The following is a 20,156-nucleotide window of genomic DNA, read 5'->3' on the forward strand; positions in this document are numbered from 1 at the left end:
AGCAAGCAGCCTCTGGGCAAGACTCCTCCGAGATATGCAACTTGCAAGTCTATTCATGAGCTAATTTGTGAGAGAAGACCTGACAGTGGGTCATACCAGTAGGTTTCAGTTATGGCTGCAGTATGCCCTCAGCCCTCACCCTTTGCCTAACTGTCCCCTGGCCTTCCCTCAGGGCCTGCCTGGTCCCCGCCATACCGAGAGCGAGCCTGCAGGCCACCAAGGGAAGGCCTCGCCCAGGCAGGACCAGCGCAGGGCCATGTCCTGGTGGTACCTGAGGGCAAGGCCCTCTCCCAGGGCAAGCCCCAGCCCGCACGTCAGGCCCCTGAGCAACCTGCTCCCAGATGGCCTTGCCTGACCCCAGCCTGAGGAGGAGGAGGGCAGTGTTAGCCCAAATCTGGGTTCTTCACCCTGTGTGCAAGATCCACGTACTGAGTCAAGGTATTTGTTTATGGCACGCGTGCGCAGAGGTGGGTGTTGGTGGTGATGCACCTCATCACCCTCTCTTAGCGCATGGTAAAAGATAGCCCCTCTCTTAACGTATGGTAAAACATTTTATGCACCTTGAACAATTGTTTACAATTACATTTAGTGACACTTCATTTTCATTGTTTTTTACAAGCCTTTGTACAGCATTTTTTTTTTTCACCCCACATGTTCTGTGGGGAGGGGGCTTTGTTAGCAGGAGGCTTTCCTTTTCTCGAGGGTGAAATAAATTTGTTTAGTCTCATTAGTTATTTGGTTCTCCTTGAGCTTATCTTATAACCTTTTAGCTTGATGTGTTTATGGTGTCTATTCCTTCTCCCAAGGCCATGTTCTGTTAACGGTTTGTAAGGATTAACAAACATCCTCTGTTTTTCAAAGTCTTTCTTTCTCACTACAGATATTTAGAATTATTTTTTCTTTCTTTCTTTCTTTTAAATGAATAATTCTTGTACCAGTAGGACAAGGCCACCATCGCTACGCAGGCAGCAACACTGCCACAGCGCTCGCTTCCGCCTCGGTAGCCATCGAGGTGGACACGCTCACCTCCCTCACCTGACAGTCCCGCCAACCCTCTCTATGGTAAGTCCTCCTCCGGCCGTGGCTTCCGTTCCGTTGTGTCTATGGTTCCCGCGCAGTGCCTTGTGGGCGCTTGGCGGAATTATGGTGGTGGCGTAAGGCAGTTGCGTAGGGTGAGAGGAGGCCGCCCCGTAAGTGTCCGGGGAGGCGGTGGGCGAGTTGGCCGGGGGTGGGGGTGCGTGCTTGGGAAGGCTGTAGCGAGGTCTTTGGAGGCGAGAGGAAGGCGGCCCTCGGGCAGGGGGCGTTGGGGGGGGGAGGGAGGGTCCCTATGAGGGGCCGGGCCGCGGCCGGGGCAGGCGAGGGGGAGCGTTTCTATGGAGAGCAGGGGAGCCCGGCCGGGCCGGGGGGCCTGCGGCGGAGCTCCAGGGGCCGGGCGGTGTGGCGTAGCCCCCTGGGCAGGGGTGGCAGCGGCGCAGTGCTGCAGCCCGCTCCTGCCGGCCCGGCCCGGCGCTGGGGTTCGGGCTCCCCCGGGCAGGCGGTCGCGGGGGGGCGGCTGTGGCGCAGCCCGGCGTAGCCAAGGCAGTGCAGCTCCGGGCCGGGCCCAGTCGCTTTCCTTGGCAAATAATCCCTGCGTGGCCGGTCCTGCCTCCCTGTAGCGCTGAAGAGGCACCTCCAGGGCTCCATTTCTGAAATCCGAGAGGTTGGTGTGACATCCCCGAGTGGTTTCAGGTTGAGTTCGGGTCCTTTGAGGCTGAGTCAAATGCAGATGGACTTGAGAGAAGAAGGGACAGTTTCCAGAGGATTTGTTAATGCTTCATGAAACTATGCAGCCACATTGGATCTGATTCTTCACCTGAATATATGGATCCCCCAGCTACTTATAACTAGCACAGATGAGGGTTTTGAGAGCAAGTGGCTTTCTTGAATCATGGGTCTGGCAGAGTCTGTGCTAAGGCAGAGCTAAAACGTCTTGCTGAGCTCCAGCTGACTCCAGCACAGCGTCACTGAGAAGCATCAGCAATCCTTGGTTAACAAGCCAAGGCTAGTTACTCTCTCACTTCTCTTTAAAGGTGTTTTCATCTGTTAGTTTTGTTTTCCGAGTAGTAATTCCGTGGGAGTAACTGTGTTTTCTCTAATGGGATGTTACTTTGAACAACAAATAATTGCATAATTTTAACACTGAAGTCATGTGTTTTGTGATCTCACTGAAAGTGAAAAAATAACTAATGCAAGCAGAACGTAAATAACCTTTATTTGTGCATCACAAAAACATATGAAGTAGTATCATGTTTTTTCTTTGCTTTTTAATAATCTTTAATATGTTGTCTTGTCATCCTGTAACATTCAACCATCTGGTTGATGGGACTGGTGCCTTTATGTATCTCTGCAGATGTACCTCTTGTATCTTCACGTCTTTGGTCGGTGCTTAATGGATGTTTGTGTCATGGTGAAGCATGAATGAGCACAATTTCAGATAGTAGATTTAAGCTGGTGCTAGTTGATCACACAGGGGTTTTTGACATTGGTTAACCATCCTAAACTCTTGACACAGTAGTTTGGGATTGGATGGTCTCAGCTCCTGTTCAGTAGTGCTGAGCACAGTACCATGCTGACAGGGTGTCTATGTGGCCGAGGCTGGTTGGAATCTTTCACTCCTTTGCCACAGAAGAATTGTTAGTAGCAATTTTGGGCATTATTTTTTAGGACACGCTGGCAGTATGTGAGTTCCCACAGTTTCTAAGCAAGAGCTGGTGAAAACTTCTGCGTTTGTCCAAGCATTTTTAATTGCACTTTGTTTACATAAGGGTAAAGCTGTCCGCCTTCTGTCACCAGGGAAACATTGGCTCTAGCTCTTCAGAAGGTTTTGCTGTCAAGCTGGAGCTCTGCACAGGTCAACCCCAAAGGACTGACCTCCATTATTAATGACAGTGCTGTGCCTGTGCTAGAGAACTGAGCAGGTCCATGATGAGGGCTGGAACGTGATTCAGGTCAAGTTGCGTGATCTTCAGTATTTCATTGTCAACACCATCCAAGGCTGGTACGTGTCAGCCAGCATTTCTGGTGATGATACCTAGATATGGTTTGAGGGATAATGGAGGGGTTGTTCTCAGTAGGCAGTCATTTTTGGCTGTCATTTTTCAGGAGGGGAAAGAGTTTAGTTGCAAGGCTGTACAGCTTGCCTTAAGGATAGGAGGCCAGCTCCTGGTTGGTTTTATTTACTTTGCAAACATAGCTTCATACTCTTGTTAGCATCTGTGTGTCATCTTTCAAGCATATTGGAAAATACTTTTATTTTGAAAACCTGAATAGGGTCTGTCAGTGCTGTCAATAAAAAGCTCCTTGAATTTCAAGGATCATGAGCTGAGTGATAGCTGGTATTCTGTAGTGGGCCTTGTTGCTTCCACAGTTCCAGGAACAAAGTAGCTTCTGGTGAGTGTCTTTCACTGTAAGTTGTAGTAATGACAGTGTTTATCCCTTAATTCTGTAGTAGTTAAAATGACGACAGCAGCGAGGCCAACGTTTGAACCTGCGAGAGGAGGAAGAGGAAAAGGTGAAGGAGACTTAAGTCAGCTATCCAAACAATATTCCAGCAGAGACCTTCCTTCTCATACTAAAATCAAATACAGGTTAGTATTGTTTTCTTTGGTCTTACGGCAAAACAGGCTGGGAATGAGTTTTTTGTTATGAGTGGTACTCTGAAATTTTCATGTTACATGTTGATGTGCATGACACTGAGCAGACACCAGGTTGTATGGCAGTGCCGAATGAGTGAGCTCGACCTAAGAGATCGAATGCATTGTAAGTAATTGGAGAGGTTTAATCTTAGTGGTATTTATTACTGCTTATGGACATGAATCATCAGAAGAAGGTGTGTTTTGGAGACCAAGCATTTCAGGCAGTGGAGCAGAAAGAAAATTGTCATTAGGATTCAGCCATGGAGGGTGCTGTCACTTGCAGAGCAAAATGGGGTAAGAGGAGTGAAGTTGAGCACGTCTTCAAAGCAGGAAAACCACATCATGTTATTTGCAAAGGACCGCTTGGAAAGGACATTAAGAGGAGGCAGGGAAATCATGGAATAGCACTCGTGAAGTAGTACATGTTGGAAGAGCTAAAGTTAAACACTGCAGGTGGTTCATGCAGATCCTGGGAGAGGAAATTGCTTTAATAGGTGAGAAAGATAATGGGATTTTGGGAATATTTTCCTCTGTTTGAAACGCATACAAAATATTCATTATCCTTTTGAAAGACTAAATGAAATCTGGAGTCTATGTGATACAGATACCTAGAATTTAAATGAAATGTTTCAGGTTAAAAATGTTCTTTTTATTTAAATGATGTTATCCTTGTCAGTGAAATGACTGTTAAGGTTTTATGTTTGCACTTTCTTGAGAAGATGTTTATCCTTGCATCTCTCCTGTGCCTTTGCATTTCAAGAATACATATGGGTAAGGGAGTTGGAGCATTTTGGAGAATACTAAAATCAACAGCACAAACCGTGCTGTCAAATACATTTTGTTGTTACAGGAAAAATTGTTGGCGGTTTGTTTCTTTAAACAAAAGTGGGGTTTGGAACACCAGTCTTGCTTTGAAAGGAGTGTGTGGAGGCAGATATGTAGAGGAATATACATTGTATGTTTTAACAAATCACTGTGTGTGAGAGAGAGATGGAGGGGACATTAAGTGTCTTCTGTTCTTTCTCCCAAATACCTAATACAAAGTTGTCTTTGTTAAATTGCCAGGACTACATCATTGCAGGAAAAGTTCAGTGTTTCAGTCCCACTCATGTTGTCGTGAATGACAACAGGGCTTGTGGGGATTTTGCAGCTGTATCAGAGATTACAAATTCAGGTTTTTAATTACATAAGCAAATTAAATACTTCATCATAAAGACAGGGTGTGCACACGGTGTATTTGTAATGGCTTAAGTCTGGGTTTCTTCCAGGCACTCTTATTTCCAGCACTGAGTTCACAGGAAGGTGAAAGGAATTGCTGCTTGTTCTTATTCATTAGTTCTTTTCAAGATTTCCACAGAAAATTCAGTGCTCTCTAGGTAGAACTTAGTGTGACTCAAATATAAATAGTCTATTGCTTTTGGCCAGCCTGTGTTACATAAAAGAGGGAAAAACATGTATCTGCTACATGTTTCACTAAAGCTAGTGTTTTGTCTGTTCTCCCAACTTTTTATTTAATGGCCACGGGAGATTTTCTGGTAAGTCTCTTGGAGGAGAAAAAGTTTATGAAAAGTATGTTCTAGTCTTGGTCTTATCTGTAAGTCTTAGAGACTGGATTTGCAGCAGCAGCCTTGGATGGTAAAATAGTGAGGAAAGTTGACCATAATGCTTGTGGGTGTCTGGTAGGACACTGGGCTTGGACTGCTGGAGAACAGAAGATACAGGCATAGCTACAAAAGGAAGATGTAGTCATCCTGGTTTTGTAGGAATTTATGTAGGGTCTTATAATTTATTTGAGAGTCACTGGAAGGAGCATGTGTGTGTGGCATTGCATGTCGCTGTGTGTAACGTGTACAGAGAAGGAGGCTGATGAAGAGAGAATAAACAAACATATGTTGACTTGGTACCCAGTTCTTCTTCTCTATACTTACTTGTTCACCCCAGGATTTATTTGCCTCCTTGAAAAAATTGCTCCCAGCTGCAGACTGTCAACTTCAGCTTCTTTCCCCCCTCCCCCCATGTTGTTTTAGACAAACTACTCAGGATGCTCCTGAAGAGGTGCGTAACCGTGATTTCAGAAGGGAGCTAGAGGAGAGAGAGCGGGTTGCTGCAAGAGAAAAGAATAGAGACAGACCAACCAGAGGTAAGAACAAAGAAACAAAAATGTTAATACTTTTGTGTGGTGTTGCTTTTGCACAAAACTTGGTGTTGTAAGAAGTTTGTGGGTTGCAGACAGCATGTCATGAGAGTAGAATTTAGGGTATTGGTCTGATAGTTCAGAGCTATTGACCTGCAAGGGAATGTCCGCTGGCTTTCATGGTGGCTTCGTACTAGCAGAAATCTAGGCCAGCCAATAGAAAAGTGCAGGCCATCATGCAGACCAGCTGATACAGTATGATTGTAATGAACTGGCAACAAGTATGTACAGCTAATAGAGCGCTTTTTTTTGTTCTTGGACAAGCAAAACGGGAAGGAGAAGAGGAATGACCCATCTTCTAGTGTTACAGCACCAGTGTAGTAATAATTCCATTTCTGAGGAATGCAATTCTGTTCAGATAGAGTGGAATGATAATTAAAATGAAAATCAAAGTGGTTTTTGAGAAATACTCATTTTTAGTATAAAGCTTGACAGAATTTAGATAAGTTTAGGTGCAAAGGTATTGTGGGGCTTTCAAATTCACAGATGAAAGCAGGTGCGGTTTGGACTGAACCAGCCAACAATAATGCTTTGAGGTGATCTCAAGGGAACCCTCCAATTGGATATATAGAACAAGGATATTTCTCTACTACTTTGTCTTCTGCTGTTCTCTCTTCTTGAAATAAAGTTTTCAAAAAACCTCTGGAGGCAAAATGGTAGGTTTGGGGGTGTTATTGCTTCCCTTGAGGATACCTACAGGGAAGAATTAGCATGGGCATTAAGATTAAAAAATGAGGGAAAAGTAAGCATAAGCTTGTATCTCTTACTGCAATGCAAGACAAATTGTTGATGAAGATTTTTGCTTCCTGACATTAAATGCTGTTAAATGAAGTGCCTTAGTGACTTTTTTTTAAAAAATCTTATGCTATAGAACATACAACATCATCTTCTGTATCTAAGAAGCCTCGGCTAGACCAGATTCCTGCAGCAAATCTTGATGCAGATGATCCTCTTACTGATGTATGTATCTCTTTTTTCTGTCTTCTTTCCTTTCATTGTCCTGCCTTCAGGGTTTGCTGTTAAAAGAGTATGTACTTTTAGGTTTGCTAAAGACCTAAGACACGTTCCAATGTATCTTCCTTTTACAGTTACGTTACTTTGGTGGAAGTTCAGAGTGGTTCAGAGGATTCTGGTCTGTGCTGTAGTTGTGTTCTTGGAAAGCCCACAAAAACTGGGGAACTGAAAGTACCACTTAAACTACAGGGAGTGGAAACTCTTTAGGCTTGTTCAACTACTGGGTTAGTTAGAAGATTTCCCAAAGATAGAACTGTTGAGATACAATGATTGTCTACATGAGCAGTGAATTCTTGCTCTTGGCTCCTCTCCTCATGCTGATGTCTAGGAGTTGGGTCGAAGACTTGACAGTAACCTCAGGTTTTTTTAATCCTGTTATATTTGGTCCTAACAATGTTGGACAGGGTATTCAGATGCACTACTACAACAACTTATGTTACAATGATTAGAGAGTGATCGGGGACAGCCATTTTAGAGAATCTGTCAGCTACATCACATTTGAATTAGAAAAAGAATAATTGCAGTCATCCAGAAAGCACAAACATATTTTTGTCGTGTTTATTTGCTCTTGAACAGCAACATTATTTGTACCATATTTGCTGGTGCTGCAAGCACTCATGTACTTCAGAAATCAGCCAGCAGCAAATTGCAGCCTTAGCTGGGCAGACCAGGGCTGTTTTTATTAAATGAAATGAATGAGCTGCTTCTTGTTTCCGTTTGTTGCTGTTAGGAAGATGATGAAGATGAGGACCTGGAAGACAGTGATGATGATGACACTGCAGCTCTTCTGGCTGAACTGGAAAAAATCAAGAAAGAACGAGCTGAGGAACAGGCTCGAAAGGTAAGATTTCACCCATTAAAGAGCATCTGGTTTTTGCAAACTGGAGTTTACTGGTGTGCCTTAAGTACTTAGCATGAGTAAGAACTGGTAAACAACTCACACGCCCTTCAAAACTCTTCTCAAGTGTGATGGATATGTTCTGTCTAATAACTGTTGTCAAGAATTTTAAATAAAATTGTTGTAGTGCTTTTGAAAAATGTTGCGTGCTTCAGATTGAGTAGTTTTGTATGTTTTTATATGGAGAATCTCCATTAGTGTAGAAAAACAAAACAAAAAACTCATGCAATGCCCTCCCACCCCCCAAAAAAAAAAAACCCAAACCCCACCCCAAACCAAAACAAAAAAGCTAAGCCACTTTGTTGCCTTTGTATAAGGTAATCTGAGATGTTTTTTAGAACATGCTAAACAAACATACTAAATGCTGGTCAGGAGGCTAATCAAAAGGCTGGTGACAACTTAATCTTTGGGTGCCTCTGAGCTACTCATAGTCTTCCCTGTAGCTTAACACATTCTTGTAGTTTAATGTTTTTCAGAATGCTCTCCAGTAAGCTGACTGAATGGGGGGGTGTAGCATCTAGGAATAGCTAGAAGAGGTAATGTTTATAATTCTGTTGTAGGCAGCATTGGAGTACTTGCCTGCTTTTGGCTAACAATACAGAAATTTACCTTTAGAATCAACAAGGCCAGTAAAACCAGTGAGCTCTGCGGTGTTGGTGTTAAGTAGTTTGAAATGCTAAAAGCCGTACCATGCTGCTTCAGTGAAGAAGTTTTGCTGTAGAAGACTGTTGATACTTTATTCTCCATCTAGCCTGTGAGTGGTCCTTTACATTAAAGTGTGTCTGAAATGCCTCTCATCTCTTTATCTAGACATTTGAAACACATCATGCAGCAATGAAATTGTGTTCTGCATTAATTACATGATAAAAATTACTTAAAAACACTATCAATAATTCTTCTGTGTCTTCCTCTGTGAGATGTACTAAACTACAAATTAAGGGTAGCAGTGTATAGGAAAGACTGCTACTTCAGCTGTCCTTGCACAGTGCTTAAAATGAAAGCTTAATCTGTGTGGATTTTTCACTTTGCCTGATAGTTTTAAGTATCTATTTTTTTAATATATATATAAAAAATACATCTAGATTAAACAGTGTAACTTGTCACATTTTGGTGTAGAAAACTTGCATTAGCAAAATAATGGTAGTAAATTGCAGCACAGGTAACCAGGTGCATGCTTCTCTGTTTGCATGTAGAAAGTGGGAGTGTTACCTCTATGAAATTTTTACTTTGTCAGTAGAGGGTGCTAAAAGCTATGAAGTATTTAGTATACTGCTTCTTCTATTCTGTCTCTTCACTGGTATTATTTTTTACCTTCCTGGATGTTCTCTTTCCCCCAGAAGCAGGGTATATAACGTCCAATGCTGCGTGCATACTGAATACATGAACGCTTATCTGAACTGCGTATGTTTGGGTTTTCCTAAAAATTGCTATTATTTATTTGCAATATTGCACACTTGCACACTCACTGGCTACCTGCTCTATTCATCCTTTCACTGGTTGGGCAGATAGGCTTTCTTAAAAATTGTCATCTTTGGTAAATAGTGGGTTCTCTACGTGTACTTGGAATTTTTTCTTGGGGTTTTTTGAGAGTAGGAAACTAAGACTACGTTAATGGAAAAAGTAAAACCCAAGGTGCGATGCAGCCTTGGAAAGAGTGTTTGGGAGTAAGGGTCTCCTTCGGAAGGATCATTTATGTATGTTGGCTTTAGTGGTGCACTCTGTTTAGATTATGCCTTGTTTCCATGGCTTTGAAACAAGGTGTTACTGGCAAAGCATTTTTATAGCCATTTAATGTAAATCCCTTTTCCTTTCAGATATGTGGGATTTCATATTATTATGTATTGCAAACTCTAATTTAAACCTAATTTTGTAAGTAACCTTATATTAGTCTTTCAGCTGACTTCAGGATAACATCTCATGTCAAAGTCTTAATTGTGTGGTCACTGTTAGTCCTAATCCACGTACAGGGATGGTTGAAACATTGCTGTCCATAGTAGACGGCGTGGGTAAACCAGTGGCAAGGCAAAGAGAAACTGTAGAGTGTGGATGCCTGTTCACTGTTCATTCTGTGCATCGTTCTCAAATCTTGTTGTTGTTATACAGATTAATATGTCTTTGCATCTTCTTGGAGCATACCAGGGTCTTAACAAGATGAAGTGGGTAAAATACAGTAATACATCCCAAATTCATGCCATATGCAGGGTTTTTTTCTTTTTCCTGATACGTTAGTTATTTTGATTTGAAGCACTAATCCAGTTATTTCTGAGTCTTCCTTTGAAGTAAACTGCATTTTTGTAAATGTTTTCACTGGTCGCTTTGGTGTCCTGTATTTAAGTTGATATGAAAGGAGGACTGCTCCTTACAAAATGCATCTCTGGTGGGATGGCAGTTAAAAACAGAAGATGAGAATCTGCTTTTTTTCAGATCATCACACTCTCTGTTAGCTTCTCTTATGTGATGATACCAATTTCCATAAAAATCACCTAAATCTGATTTTGACAAATACTAGCATTAAGAGGTTCTAACTTCCTTCACGCTGATATTTCCCTGTTTGTGAAGCAGTTTGTCAACCAAATAAGCAGTTCCTGTCAAAGCTTGTTAACTTCTCAAAATGCTTAAATTCCCTTGAACTCTGTAGAAACAATAGAAATATTAAATAAATACTACAAATGTTTTTATAAACAGATTGAGCATGGGAGTCATCCTGACTTTTCTCATCCCTTCCACAATTTTAATCTCTCAGGTTGTTTCTCATAGACACTAAGCTGACCAGGAAATTTTAGCTTTGAAAGCTGTTTCTGTGGAATAATTCTGGGTCTGTCTAAAACTACAAATGCTAGGTCTGCTGTGTATGTGAACTATCCATGGATAGGTTTCATGGAAACATTTCAATATTCCAAATTCAGCATTACAAGGCTCTTGATTTTTCAATTTGCAAGCACTTCCTTAAAAGGTAAATGGAAATAATTAAAACCAAACCTCAAACCAGTGAGAAGCCAAATGTATGTGTGCAGTTCCAGCAAAGCTATTTTAACATCCAGTCATTTTGTGCTTATCTGAGAACAGACTTAAAATTTTGGTTTGTTTTCTTAACAGTTTTATTTCACCAAGTGTTTTTCTATAACTGAATATATTACTTTACCAATGGTCAGGGTAGATTTTAGCTCTGTCCTGTGTTTTAGCCATGCCACAGACTTACAAATAAAACATTAGAAAATGAATCTTGATAGATATTAACCTTTTCACTTAAATTTTAAGGTTCTGACTAAAACTAGAATATCAGATCAGTGATTAAGAATTTCAGTAAAGAAGCAAAAGAAGATGGCAGAGTATGTCTCTTCACTAAATGTGTGAGACATGCTAGTAATACTTACCCTTGCCAAGAACTAATGATAATGTCCCCTCCTTTGTGGCAAAATAACAACAAATCTGTGTATAGATGCTGCCGTTGTGATTACTTGTTTTTTGAAGGTTCAGTCAGTTGCTCCAATCACTGTATTGCATGGTATTAGTAATTTGCCTAGAATCAAAAAACTGGGGTGGGTCTCTGTTACAGAGTTTTGTTCCCTGCTACTAAAGGCAGTGCTTCATAGTCCGTCATTCAAAAATTAGCATTTAGATAAGGTCATGTGATATGTTTTTTTCAGCCTTCAATGAAATGTGCGTATTTCAGGTTTTCTTCCAGCTACTCAACATCTATAAAAACCAAGTAGGATAACTTACTTTAACACAGTGGAGTAATTTTGGGAATTTCAGCACTTTCTGTAAAAGTAATCTTGCTCTGTGCTAAGGGTAGGAACTATACTAAAAAAAACCCAACGCTATGGTAACAACGTTTTTCTTTCCTTTGTGGTCAGAAACAAATATGCCAAGAGACTGTTATTCTTTACAGCAAGATAAGGAATAATTGTTTAGTTAAGGTTAATATGTTTTTGTCCACTTTTGTTTTTTTCCCAGCTGTGATGCTACATGTTGAGTTCCCTTGTACATTGAAGGCTTCCTGTAAGATCCCAGTGACATAGCAGCATCTCCATCTGCTTGCTTGTGGTATGGGACTCCCTGTGCCAGTTCAGTCTTATTCCTCACACCTTAATATTCCTGGTTGATTGCCTCTGCATCTAACACAGTAGTTACAACATGGTTGATGTCTGATTGATCTCTGCAGATCATTGGTGCAACACACTGCAACTGGAAAGCACAGCGCTGCTGTCTGTAGTGATGGAATAATCTGTAGCATGTTTTTTTTGCTAAAATGGCTTAGGAAAAGAGTTGTATACCTTGTCTTGCGGAATGGAAAGGCAGGCAAAGGGGCATTATTTTAGAAAGGGTGGAGTGAATACAGATGTATTATTTTTCCCCTTAGGCTTTTCTTCTGTTGTGGGTTTGTTGTATCCATAGTGTTTTAGCTTAATAAGCCTTTGTTCCACCACACAAAAGAACAGTGTAGGCTTTGGAGCAACTGGAGCCTCTTATTTTGTGAACAGCTGTGCTTGATCGTGCCTCAGAGGTGTGAAGCTCAGACAGCTATGAAGGTTATGTCTGGTCTGTTTGATTTGATACAACCCTTGCCCCATCGCCTGGAGCGTCCCAGCTTTCATTGCAGGAGCAGACAGTGGAAGATTTATGTGGAAAATTCTGAAACGTAATGAAAACCTCTTTTTGGCTGGAGATGAGGGTTTCTGCAGTGCTGGCCAAAATGTATAACTTGGCTTAAGTGTAAATGTCAACTTTACACCACTGAGTTAAACTTATTGTTTCCTCCATGTCATGTCTCTTAAGATACAAAAGAGTAAGTTACCTGTTTATTAGTCTTCAATACCTTCTTTGGGAGGTTTTAGTGAAGTTAAATAAGACAAAAAATCTTCAAGACTAGTCTTCAGAATTAGCCTGCTTCTTAAAATTTGTAGCAAATATGTTGAAATGTAATCCAACCTAGAACAGTTTTGAACAACTGAATTCCATAAGTAAATTACCATGCACACTGGGTCTCCTATGTAAAGTGACTAAAACTGGAGATGCCTCACTCATGGATCTGTTCCCTTTTTGCTTTTCAGATCTGTTGATCTTTAATGACAAAGGTAAGCTTATGCAGTTTGTTACAACTTCTAGTTTTTCTGCCTCTGTGGGTCTAAAAGACAGCAGAGTTCTGTTTGTGAACAGGGAAGCAAGGAAGGGTCACACAAAGTGTCCAGGGGCTCTGCAGCATCTCTTAATGTGAATATGGAAAATCAATTTCTGAAAATAAGATTCATTGATGTTTTATGTAACTGTTGTCACTATAGAAGAATGTTTGACAGCTGCCGTTAGTGTTATGTTCATAATTATTTTTAATAATATAATAGGTGCAAAAGTAAAATGTAATAATTTGAAATTCCCAAGATTACTCCTACCACTGCTTTTAATGGTAGTGCAGTTTTTGCTACCCTGCAGTCCTCTGGAATTGTAGTTTAGTTGTAGTTGTAGTTTAGTTGATTAAAAGTTTTTTGCTAGCTGTGAGCAGTTTTAGACAAGATCTAGTTGAGCTTGAAATGCCAAGTTGTTGGGGTCGATGTGTAAGTTCTGTATCCCAGCTTCTGTGGTGGTGCAGTGGAGAGGCAGTGAATAGAGCCTGGAGCATGGTTCGTCTCCTGTGTGTAATTTAGTGTGAGCAGAAGAGCTATCTTGACTCTTATTGTATTCTCTAGATCTGTTCTTCATATGTGAGCTCAGGTGTCTACTAGCGGGTGTTTAGGTGTACGTGTCTTAATCTGGAGCTAAGTCCTACTCTTAGTCTCATAGTACTGCTTGTAGTGTAATGCCTTTAAAAACTTATTTCAATTTTGATTTTTTTTTTCTATGACCACATTTTATCACTTCTGTCTGATAATGCTTCTTTCATTATCAGAAAACGAACTATGTCAGGCTAATTGTGGCTGAATGGGTTCTGTAAAGCAGATAAAAGTTAGGAGGATGCCTAACATGGCTTTCTAAAATCTTATTATAGAAAAATTAAATGTGCATTTGTGTGTAATAAGAATGCTGGAGTTCTTATGTTATGGAGAACTGCATGCATATTTTCTATGATTCTTAATATTGGCTTTATCCTCCTCTAGTAATTCTGAATGTTTACAGTTCAAATGAGTGAATGTTTTTCAGTTCTCTTCATGCATGGTAGAGAATGCTGGAACCATCAGCTTTGTAGGAACTGTTGTGATTAAATCTGAAATGGGGGAGGGGAGGGAAGAAGAGCTGTAATTTCCACCCAGAAGATGCTGATTGACTCCAGTGGACTTTAGACCATTGAAGAAAGGCTATGTGCAGTGCATTGTAGTCCTGTATTTTTCAGTGGTGAGTGTATGCATTTTCATGCGTTGTGAAAAATCAGCGTAAGATAGTTATGTGTGCCCAGTAAAGTGGTGCATGAGGCACAGGTTCAGTAACTTTGGATCATGGCCAAGGTTAATGTCTTAGAAATTTGAGGGTGAGACTGTGCCGTGCTCTGCATGTCACCTTGAGGGGAGTTCCCCTGGAGTTCAGCTCTGAAATGGAAGACTGCTGCGTTCGTTCACCTATATAGGACTTGGAATAAGTTCTCTTTACAAAAGCATTTTTCAACAGGGGAGTATTAATTTCTTCCAGTTCTCTTACTAGTGCTATCTTCTCTTGAGTATAGTCCAGTATGGATTTTTGGTTTGTAGCATTCTTATTTGCTTTTAGGGTTTATCCCAGACCTCTTGTTTTATTCAGTGTCTCACTTTTAATGGAGCTTCAGAGATTAATGATGCAGAGCCCACCTTATTTTGGGCAACACAGAGAATGCTTCACATGCTTGAATACTGTTGTACATTTGCCTAATGGTCTTAAACAAAATTTGATCGCCTCTCAGGACGTACCCAAAAACCAATACTGATTTTCTTGTTTGTAACAATATCCTAGATTTCGCTTGGTTTCAGGTTAGTGCTTTGCATGCATGTGCTGTACAGTAGTCTGAGGGCTGCTTGACTTGTGTTGGGAACACATGACACCGACTGCAGTAAATCGAATTTCACTGCTGTTGGCTCCTCTGCGTTACAGGAAAAGAAGATGGTAAATCAACGGTTGTATACTGTGCAGAAGAAGCTGCGTATATCTCTTGTCTGTAATCCACAGAGGAAAGGAATGTATAATTTGAATTCATATTTCTAGTACAGGAGGAAATTGCTTTTCCGTATAAAATATTTTTGCTCTCTGTGTTTCCTTATTTACTGGGGTGGTATTTACAACTGAAGTTGGAATGCAAATATTGGATTGAGAACTATGTTGGAAAATGCAAAACTTAAGTTTATTTGTGTTAAGAACTTTTAACTGCTGCAGTTTGTGTTAAAGCTCCATGGATACAGCAGCAAGGGCAAGTTTTGCCTACGCACATGTTTTAATAAGGGCATTACAGGGCTTGTCCTGAAGCTGTGCCATGCTTTTAAGCGCTATGCCCTTTTGGGGAGCTTTTTCCATCCCACTAGCAATTATTTGCAGCTGGTTCTAAATTTTTTTTGTGAGAAGCAGTGTAATGGTAGGTGTTTTTCATAACTAAAACGGGTAGATTTCAAAAGGTAAAATCTTTACCAGTGGTCCTGCATCATCTGATATTCGTATGTTTATTAAGTTGGTATTGTTCTTAAGAGGGTTGGGGTATTGTATAGGTTTACTTCACATACCTGATCAATCCAATTGAAAAACATTGTGAATTATAAGTAGTTCTGCTAACATTTCACTTAGCGTTGATTAAATGTGTGAAGCTAGAGAACTCTGGCTTGTTCAAGTTTAACACTTAAACATCAGTGTTCAAGTTTAGCGCTTAAACCTTGTAAATACTATTATCAAGAAAAACATTTTCTCTTTTAGGATCCCATAGCAGCTGCCCTCAGCCATGAATTTTCTGCAGTTTGAGGGGGGGGACAACAACCCCACAACCTTGTGATCTCTTTGTCTTTAGTTTGTATAATATTTAAAAGCCATAGTTTGTGTGTCCTGCAGTCCTAATGAGACTTCTGTGCATTTTTTAACTAGAATGTCTTCAGACCTTACTTCACAGGGAAGCGGGAGACCTAGTTAGTCATCCGAATTTAAAGAATTACTTTTTTTCTCCTTCTGGTACTTTGATGAAAGAGCAGTATATTTGAAAGATTGTGGAAAAGTATATTGATGTGAAACGAATATTACACAGTCACTCTGAAGTCTGTGAACATTTAAGTCACTAAATACATTAATACAGTGCAGAGGCATGGGCAGTGTTTTGTGTTGCCTGTATTGCATCAGTTCACTTAGGCCCGAGTTACATGCTTTTGACAGTACAAGGAGAAGACAATTTTTCTGGCCCTTGATATTGGAACTCTTAGATAGTCTCATGACATCCACTGCTCAGTTTCACCTTGGATTTCTCAGTATTCTTTTTAATTGATCCCTAGGGAAGTTATGATTTTAAAACCCAATCAGATTGCTGAAGATAGAGAAGTTTCAACGTGCTGTAAGGTTTCTCCCACCTAATAAGTATTGTATAATGTACTCTTTTTCTCATGAGGATAAAGAAAATCTTTTAATCTGTGTACAGTTTCTAATATGAAAAGTATGTAAATGGTAAAACAAGAATTTAACTGAATATTTGATGGAACATCAGAGGTAAGTAGAGCAAATAGGAGTGTTGCTAGATTGATGGTTTCTTAGCAATTTCAAGCTCTTCAGAGTGTCTCTGCTTCTATCCTTACTCTACTCATACGTAAGTGTCAAATGTTCTGAAAAGTCTGAGCTAGGGATTCAAATCCTAGGTGAGTGTTCACAGCTAAGTAATGTTTATCTCTACCAGCTGAATGAGAAAGTGGCCTAGAAAAGTAATATATCCATTTCTGGTTCTCAGGAACAAGAGCAAAAGGCTGAAGAAGAAAGAATTCGGATGGAGAACATTCTGAGTGGTAACCCACTGCTGAACCTTACTGGCCCAGCACAGCCTCAAGCAAACTTCAAAGTGAAGAGGAGGTACTGTGCAGTCTGCACTGTGATAGCCATCCCTTTGCTCCCTCTTGATGCTCACGGTCAGAAAATGTTATCACTGCCATTGGGGTTTTTTTCCTTCCTCAGATCTTGTCACAAGCGGTGTAATGTAGAATTGGGATACTGATGCATGTAGTGATCGTCTTGTGCGTTTCTCTGAACGAATCATCCTGCTACTTTGTGTTCAAAAAGAGAGAGAGAGATTGAGAATTGTTTTGCGTGACGTTGTGCATAATGATAGAAAAAACTTAACAGGACCAGAGTTCCGCAAGAAATTCAGTGTTATGCTCCCCTTTAAAATCTAGCTGGTTTGGGGTTTTTTTAGTGTAAATAGAATTAATGAAAACCAGCCTTTTTCTCTGTACAGTTCTTGTTTGCAGCTAGTCCAGTTATTCTTGCATTTATCAGAATTCAGGCCATTAGCTTAAAGGGGGTTTTTTCTGCTCTGTTCAGATGGTTGTTCTTTTCTGTAAGGGTAAAATATTTAATTAAAAAATCTTTAAGCTGCTGACACTCCTCTCTCTTCTAACTCAGGAGCATGTAGGAGATGGCTTGGATTAGAAAAATAGGGTGGTTTTTTTTGTCTTAAAGGCTAAAATCTAATCCTAATGACTGGTTGTTCTTAGTACATTTAAATAGGAACACCAAACTTCATTTATGTATTTTTGTAAATTGCACCTGTTTTTCATACAAGCTTACTGAAGTTAACTTTTGTTTTCAGATGGGATGATGATGTTGTGTTCAAGAATTGTGCCAAGGGGATAGACGAAACAAAAAAGGATAAAAGATTCGTGAACGATACTCTGCGATCAGAATTTCACAAAAAGTTCATGGAAAAATATATCAAGTAGTACAGTTTTATGTGTGGTGGTGCTGAAGGACTTGGAAGGTCGTGGTTGTTCCCTCTCTTTCCCTCAGAGCTGAAGGCTGAATATTTGGTCATAAATTCCCAAATGCTTTTTCAAGATCATCAACAGCTTCATCATTAATAATTGCTGTGTATCTGGAGTTCTTATTCCTGCAGTATGTTTTCCTTTTAATTTTTAATTAAATAAGTTTGTGTTTCATGAATGTTTCTCTGTTCATGTGCATTTCACTTTCACTGGCCACCTTATAAATGGTGGAAGAGAGAAGCTGGTTTGCAGTAAATACTTCTAATTGTTTAAATTGCTTTTCAAAACAGCCTATATTTGTAGTGATGGTGATTTGTGACTTATGCAACTTAGATAAATGTCAGTATCACCAAAGGTGGGGAATAGCTGAGCGTGATAAGCAGCGTGGACTGAAGAGAGCTATACTTTCTGTAGCAAATTGGACTTCCTCTTAATAGCTAGTTAGAAGCTTAGTTAATAATCTTCCTTTTTAGTTTCTTCTTACTGTCAACCAAGTTACCATTTGGTGGGGTAGCTCCCAAGCTCTTAGCAGCCCTGCTTTCGGGGCTCTCTTGGCTCAGCACTTCTGGAGCAATACCATGTAGTGCTTTAGGGGAGCCTTGAGGGGGGAATACTCTGTGGAACCGTAGGGGTTTTTTTTCCACTTCATAAACTATTGCAGAGCTCAGTCCCTCAGTCACAAACGTGGCCTCGAGGTTCAGTCTGTGTGTGCATGGTTCAGTAGTAGTGGTGTTGTCAGAAACTTGCAAGGGAGTGTTTTTATTAAACAAGTGATCTCAAGATACCGTAGTACACTGCTTACTTCTTAAATGTCCGTTTTAACACTTAATAGAGCAGTATAGAATATTAAGTCACTGTAGAAAATTTCAGCTGTGAGGGGATTTTTTCCCCCCCCTCTTTTGTCATCTCAATTGAATTTGAAATCTTGGCCAAGTGATGCGCTGGACATGAACCTAACATTTGCAAAATGCAGTAGTTACTTCTCTGCCTAGAAGGCTACAGTGGCAGGACACAGTAATGTTTGTGTAAAATTCTTGCCCTTCTCCTTGCCTATGTTGTGCTCAGCTTAGTTCATTCTTACAGGCACATTTCATAGTAATATTATTATTATCTCAAGCTCATAATTTGAAAATATAGCTGACTTGCTTTTTAAGAGAGTAAATGTGGAGCACAATGTTTTAGATTGTCTTTGGGCATGACTGGTATCTTGTAAAAGCTTTCATTAGCTTTAGCTGTATTTGCCACCCTTCCATTAAGCTATGCATAGTGTACTAATGCCAGCAGCTAATACCCGTATTTACTTGGAAGTGGGATTTTCAACGTGCTTAAGGTCATGTGAGTTTCTACAGCTATTGGAGTAATATGTGTCTGTGTTACTTCTGCTACCTGCCTCGTGATAGTAGTGATTCTTGGGAAGCAGAAAAATGGGTGTAGTTTGTAATTCTCTGTTTTCAATTGAACTACTAAAACCTTGGTATATAGGCAGTGTATTTAGAAAGGGGGAAAAAAAGTCGAGCTGTACTTGTCAGGGTCTGGCAGTGGAGAAGCCAGCTGCTGCTTTAGGTCTGACCCAACAACATGGTTGTCATGGCAACAACAAAAAAAAATACATTGGTCTCACAGTATTACAAGGTATAATCACTGTGCCAAAGTGAGAAAGTGAGCATACAGTTTTACTGGAGAGGAGAGACGTAGCAGAAATGCCAGTTCAATGCCTTCATGGAAATCTTAAGTGCATAATGCCATCATTTGTGTTCTTGAAGTAATGTAACACTTCTTGGGGAAAATAATACTTTTAAGAAATCTAAGAAATCAGGTGGCCAGGGTTGGATGAGGTTATCTTCATATATGCAGGCAGTTGTTCTCCACAGTGCAGGAACATCGCTTTCTTAAATTTTTGCATAATGCATAGGTATGATCAGTCATTTTCTTTTCCCAGCAGTGCTCTTCCTCCCTGATTCTGGAGAAAGAGCTGTAGAGACTATATAGCTCAGAGCTGCAGCTTTATTTGAGTTTTTTGTTAGCATTGTTGTTCAGCTTGACCACAGAATTGGCAGATCCTATCTCTAACTCCCCCCTCAAAGCTTTTGTGTTTTAGCCTCCTGCAGCGTAAGCTGACCCTCAGTCTGAGGACTCAGCAGTACACAAACACAATATGATAACCGAGGAATCTCAAGCCCTGTCTCTTGGTGGGTTTTGCATCATTAACTACTGAATTTTCTTCACCACTACTGGAAAGCTAAAGTGCTCAGTGCTTTTTCTCCGGGAAAAGCCCTGTGCTTTCAATATTGATGCTGTATTGATGTTTAATTTTCTACTGTGCTTCTTGTACTCATCTAGGCAAAGACAAGCAGATAATTAGTTTTTGTAAAACTGCAGTGTGACTGTGAGTTCTTAACAAACAAACAAACAAAAAAGGCAGACTGGTGTTCTATACCTCTGCTCCCAGCATAGGTTTTTTTTCTAGGAACCTCTCTTCA

General features: G+C 40.4%; 1 protein-coding gene across 3 annotated transcripts; it reads left to right on the forward strand.

Moving 5' to 3' along the window:
* Window positions 1–1,076: 1,076 nt before the first annotated feature.
* Window positions 1,077–17,854, forward strand: CWC15 (CWC15 spliceosome associated protein homolog). 3 transcript variants are annotated; one of them, XM_040583653.1, is made up of 7 exons: window positions 1,077–1,190; window positions 3,488–3,626; window positions 5,702–5,814; window positions 6,740–6,828; window positions 7,613–7,723; window positions 16,650–16,768; window positions 17,505–17,854. In XM_040583653.1, exons 2-7 carry the CDS (start codon window positions 3,496–3,498, stop codon window positions 17,632–17,634), a joined length of 693 nt encoding a protein of 230 aa, XP_040439587.1. In that variant the 5' UTR covers window positions 1,077–1,190; window positions 3,488–3,495; the 3' UTR covers window positions 17,635–17,854. The 3 variants fall into 3 exon arrangements, with proteins under 3 accessions (XP_040439587.1, XP_040439588.1, XP_040439589.1); XM_040583654.1 differs by lacking the exon at window positions 1,077–1,190 and adding an exon at window positions 1,682–1,699; XM_040583655.1 differs by lacking the exon at window positions 1,077–1,190 and adding an exon at window positions 3,020–3,037.
* The last annotated feature ends 2,302 nt before the right edge of the window (window positions 17,855–20,156 follow it).

This window comes from Falco naumanni, chromosome 2, assembly GCF_017639655.2.
Source record: "Falco naumanni isolate bFalNau1 chromosome 2, bFalNau1.pat, whole genome shotgun sequence".
Classification (NCBI taxonomy): Eukaryota; Metazoa; Chordata; class Aves; order Falconiformes; family Falconidae; genus Falco; species Falco naumanni.

Bases quoted from the DNA above. Each gene is read 5' to 3' on its own strand.
- CWC15 (XM_040583653.1), top strand. From the start codon at position 3,496: ATGACGACAGCAGCGAGGCCAACGTTTGAACCTGCGAGAGGAGGAAGA. The intron at 5,815-6,739 runs GTAAGAACAAAG...CTTATGCTATAG, and splicing joins TAGAGACAGACCAACCAGAG to AACATACAACATCATCTTCT. The intron at 6,829-7,612 runs GTATGTATCTCT...TGTTGCTGTTAG, and splicing joins CAGATGATCCTCTTACTGAT to GAAGATGATGAAGATGAGGA.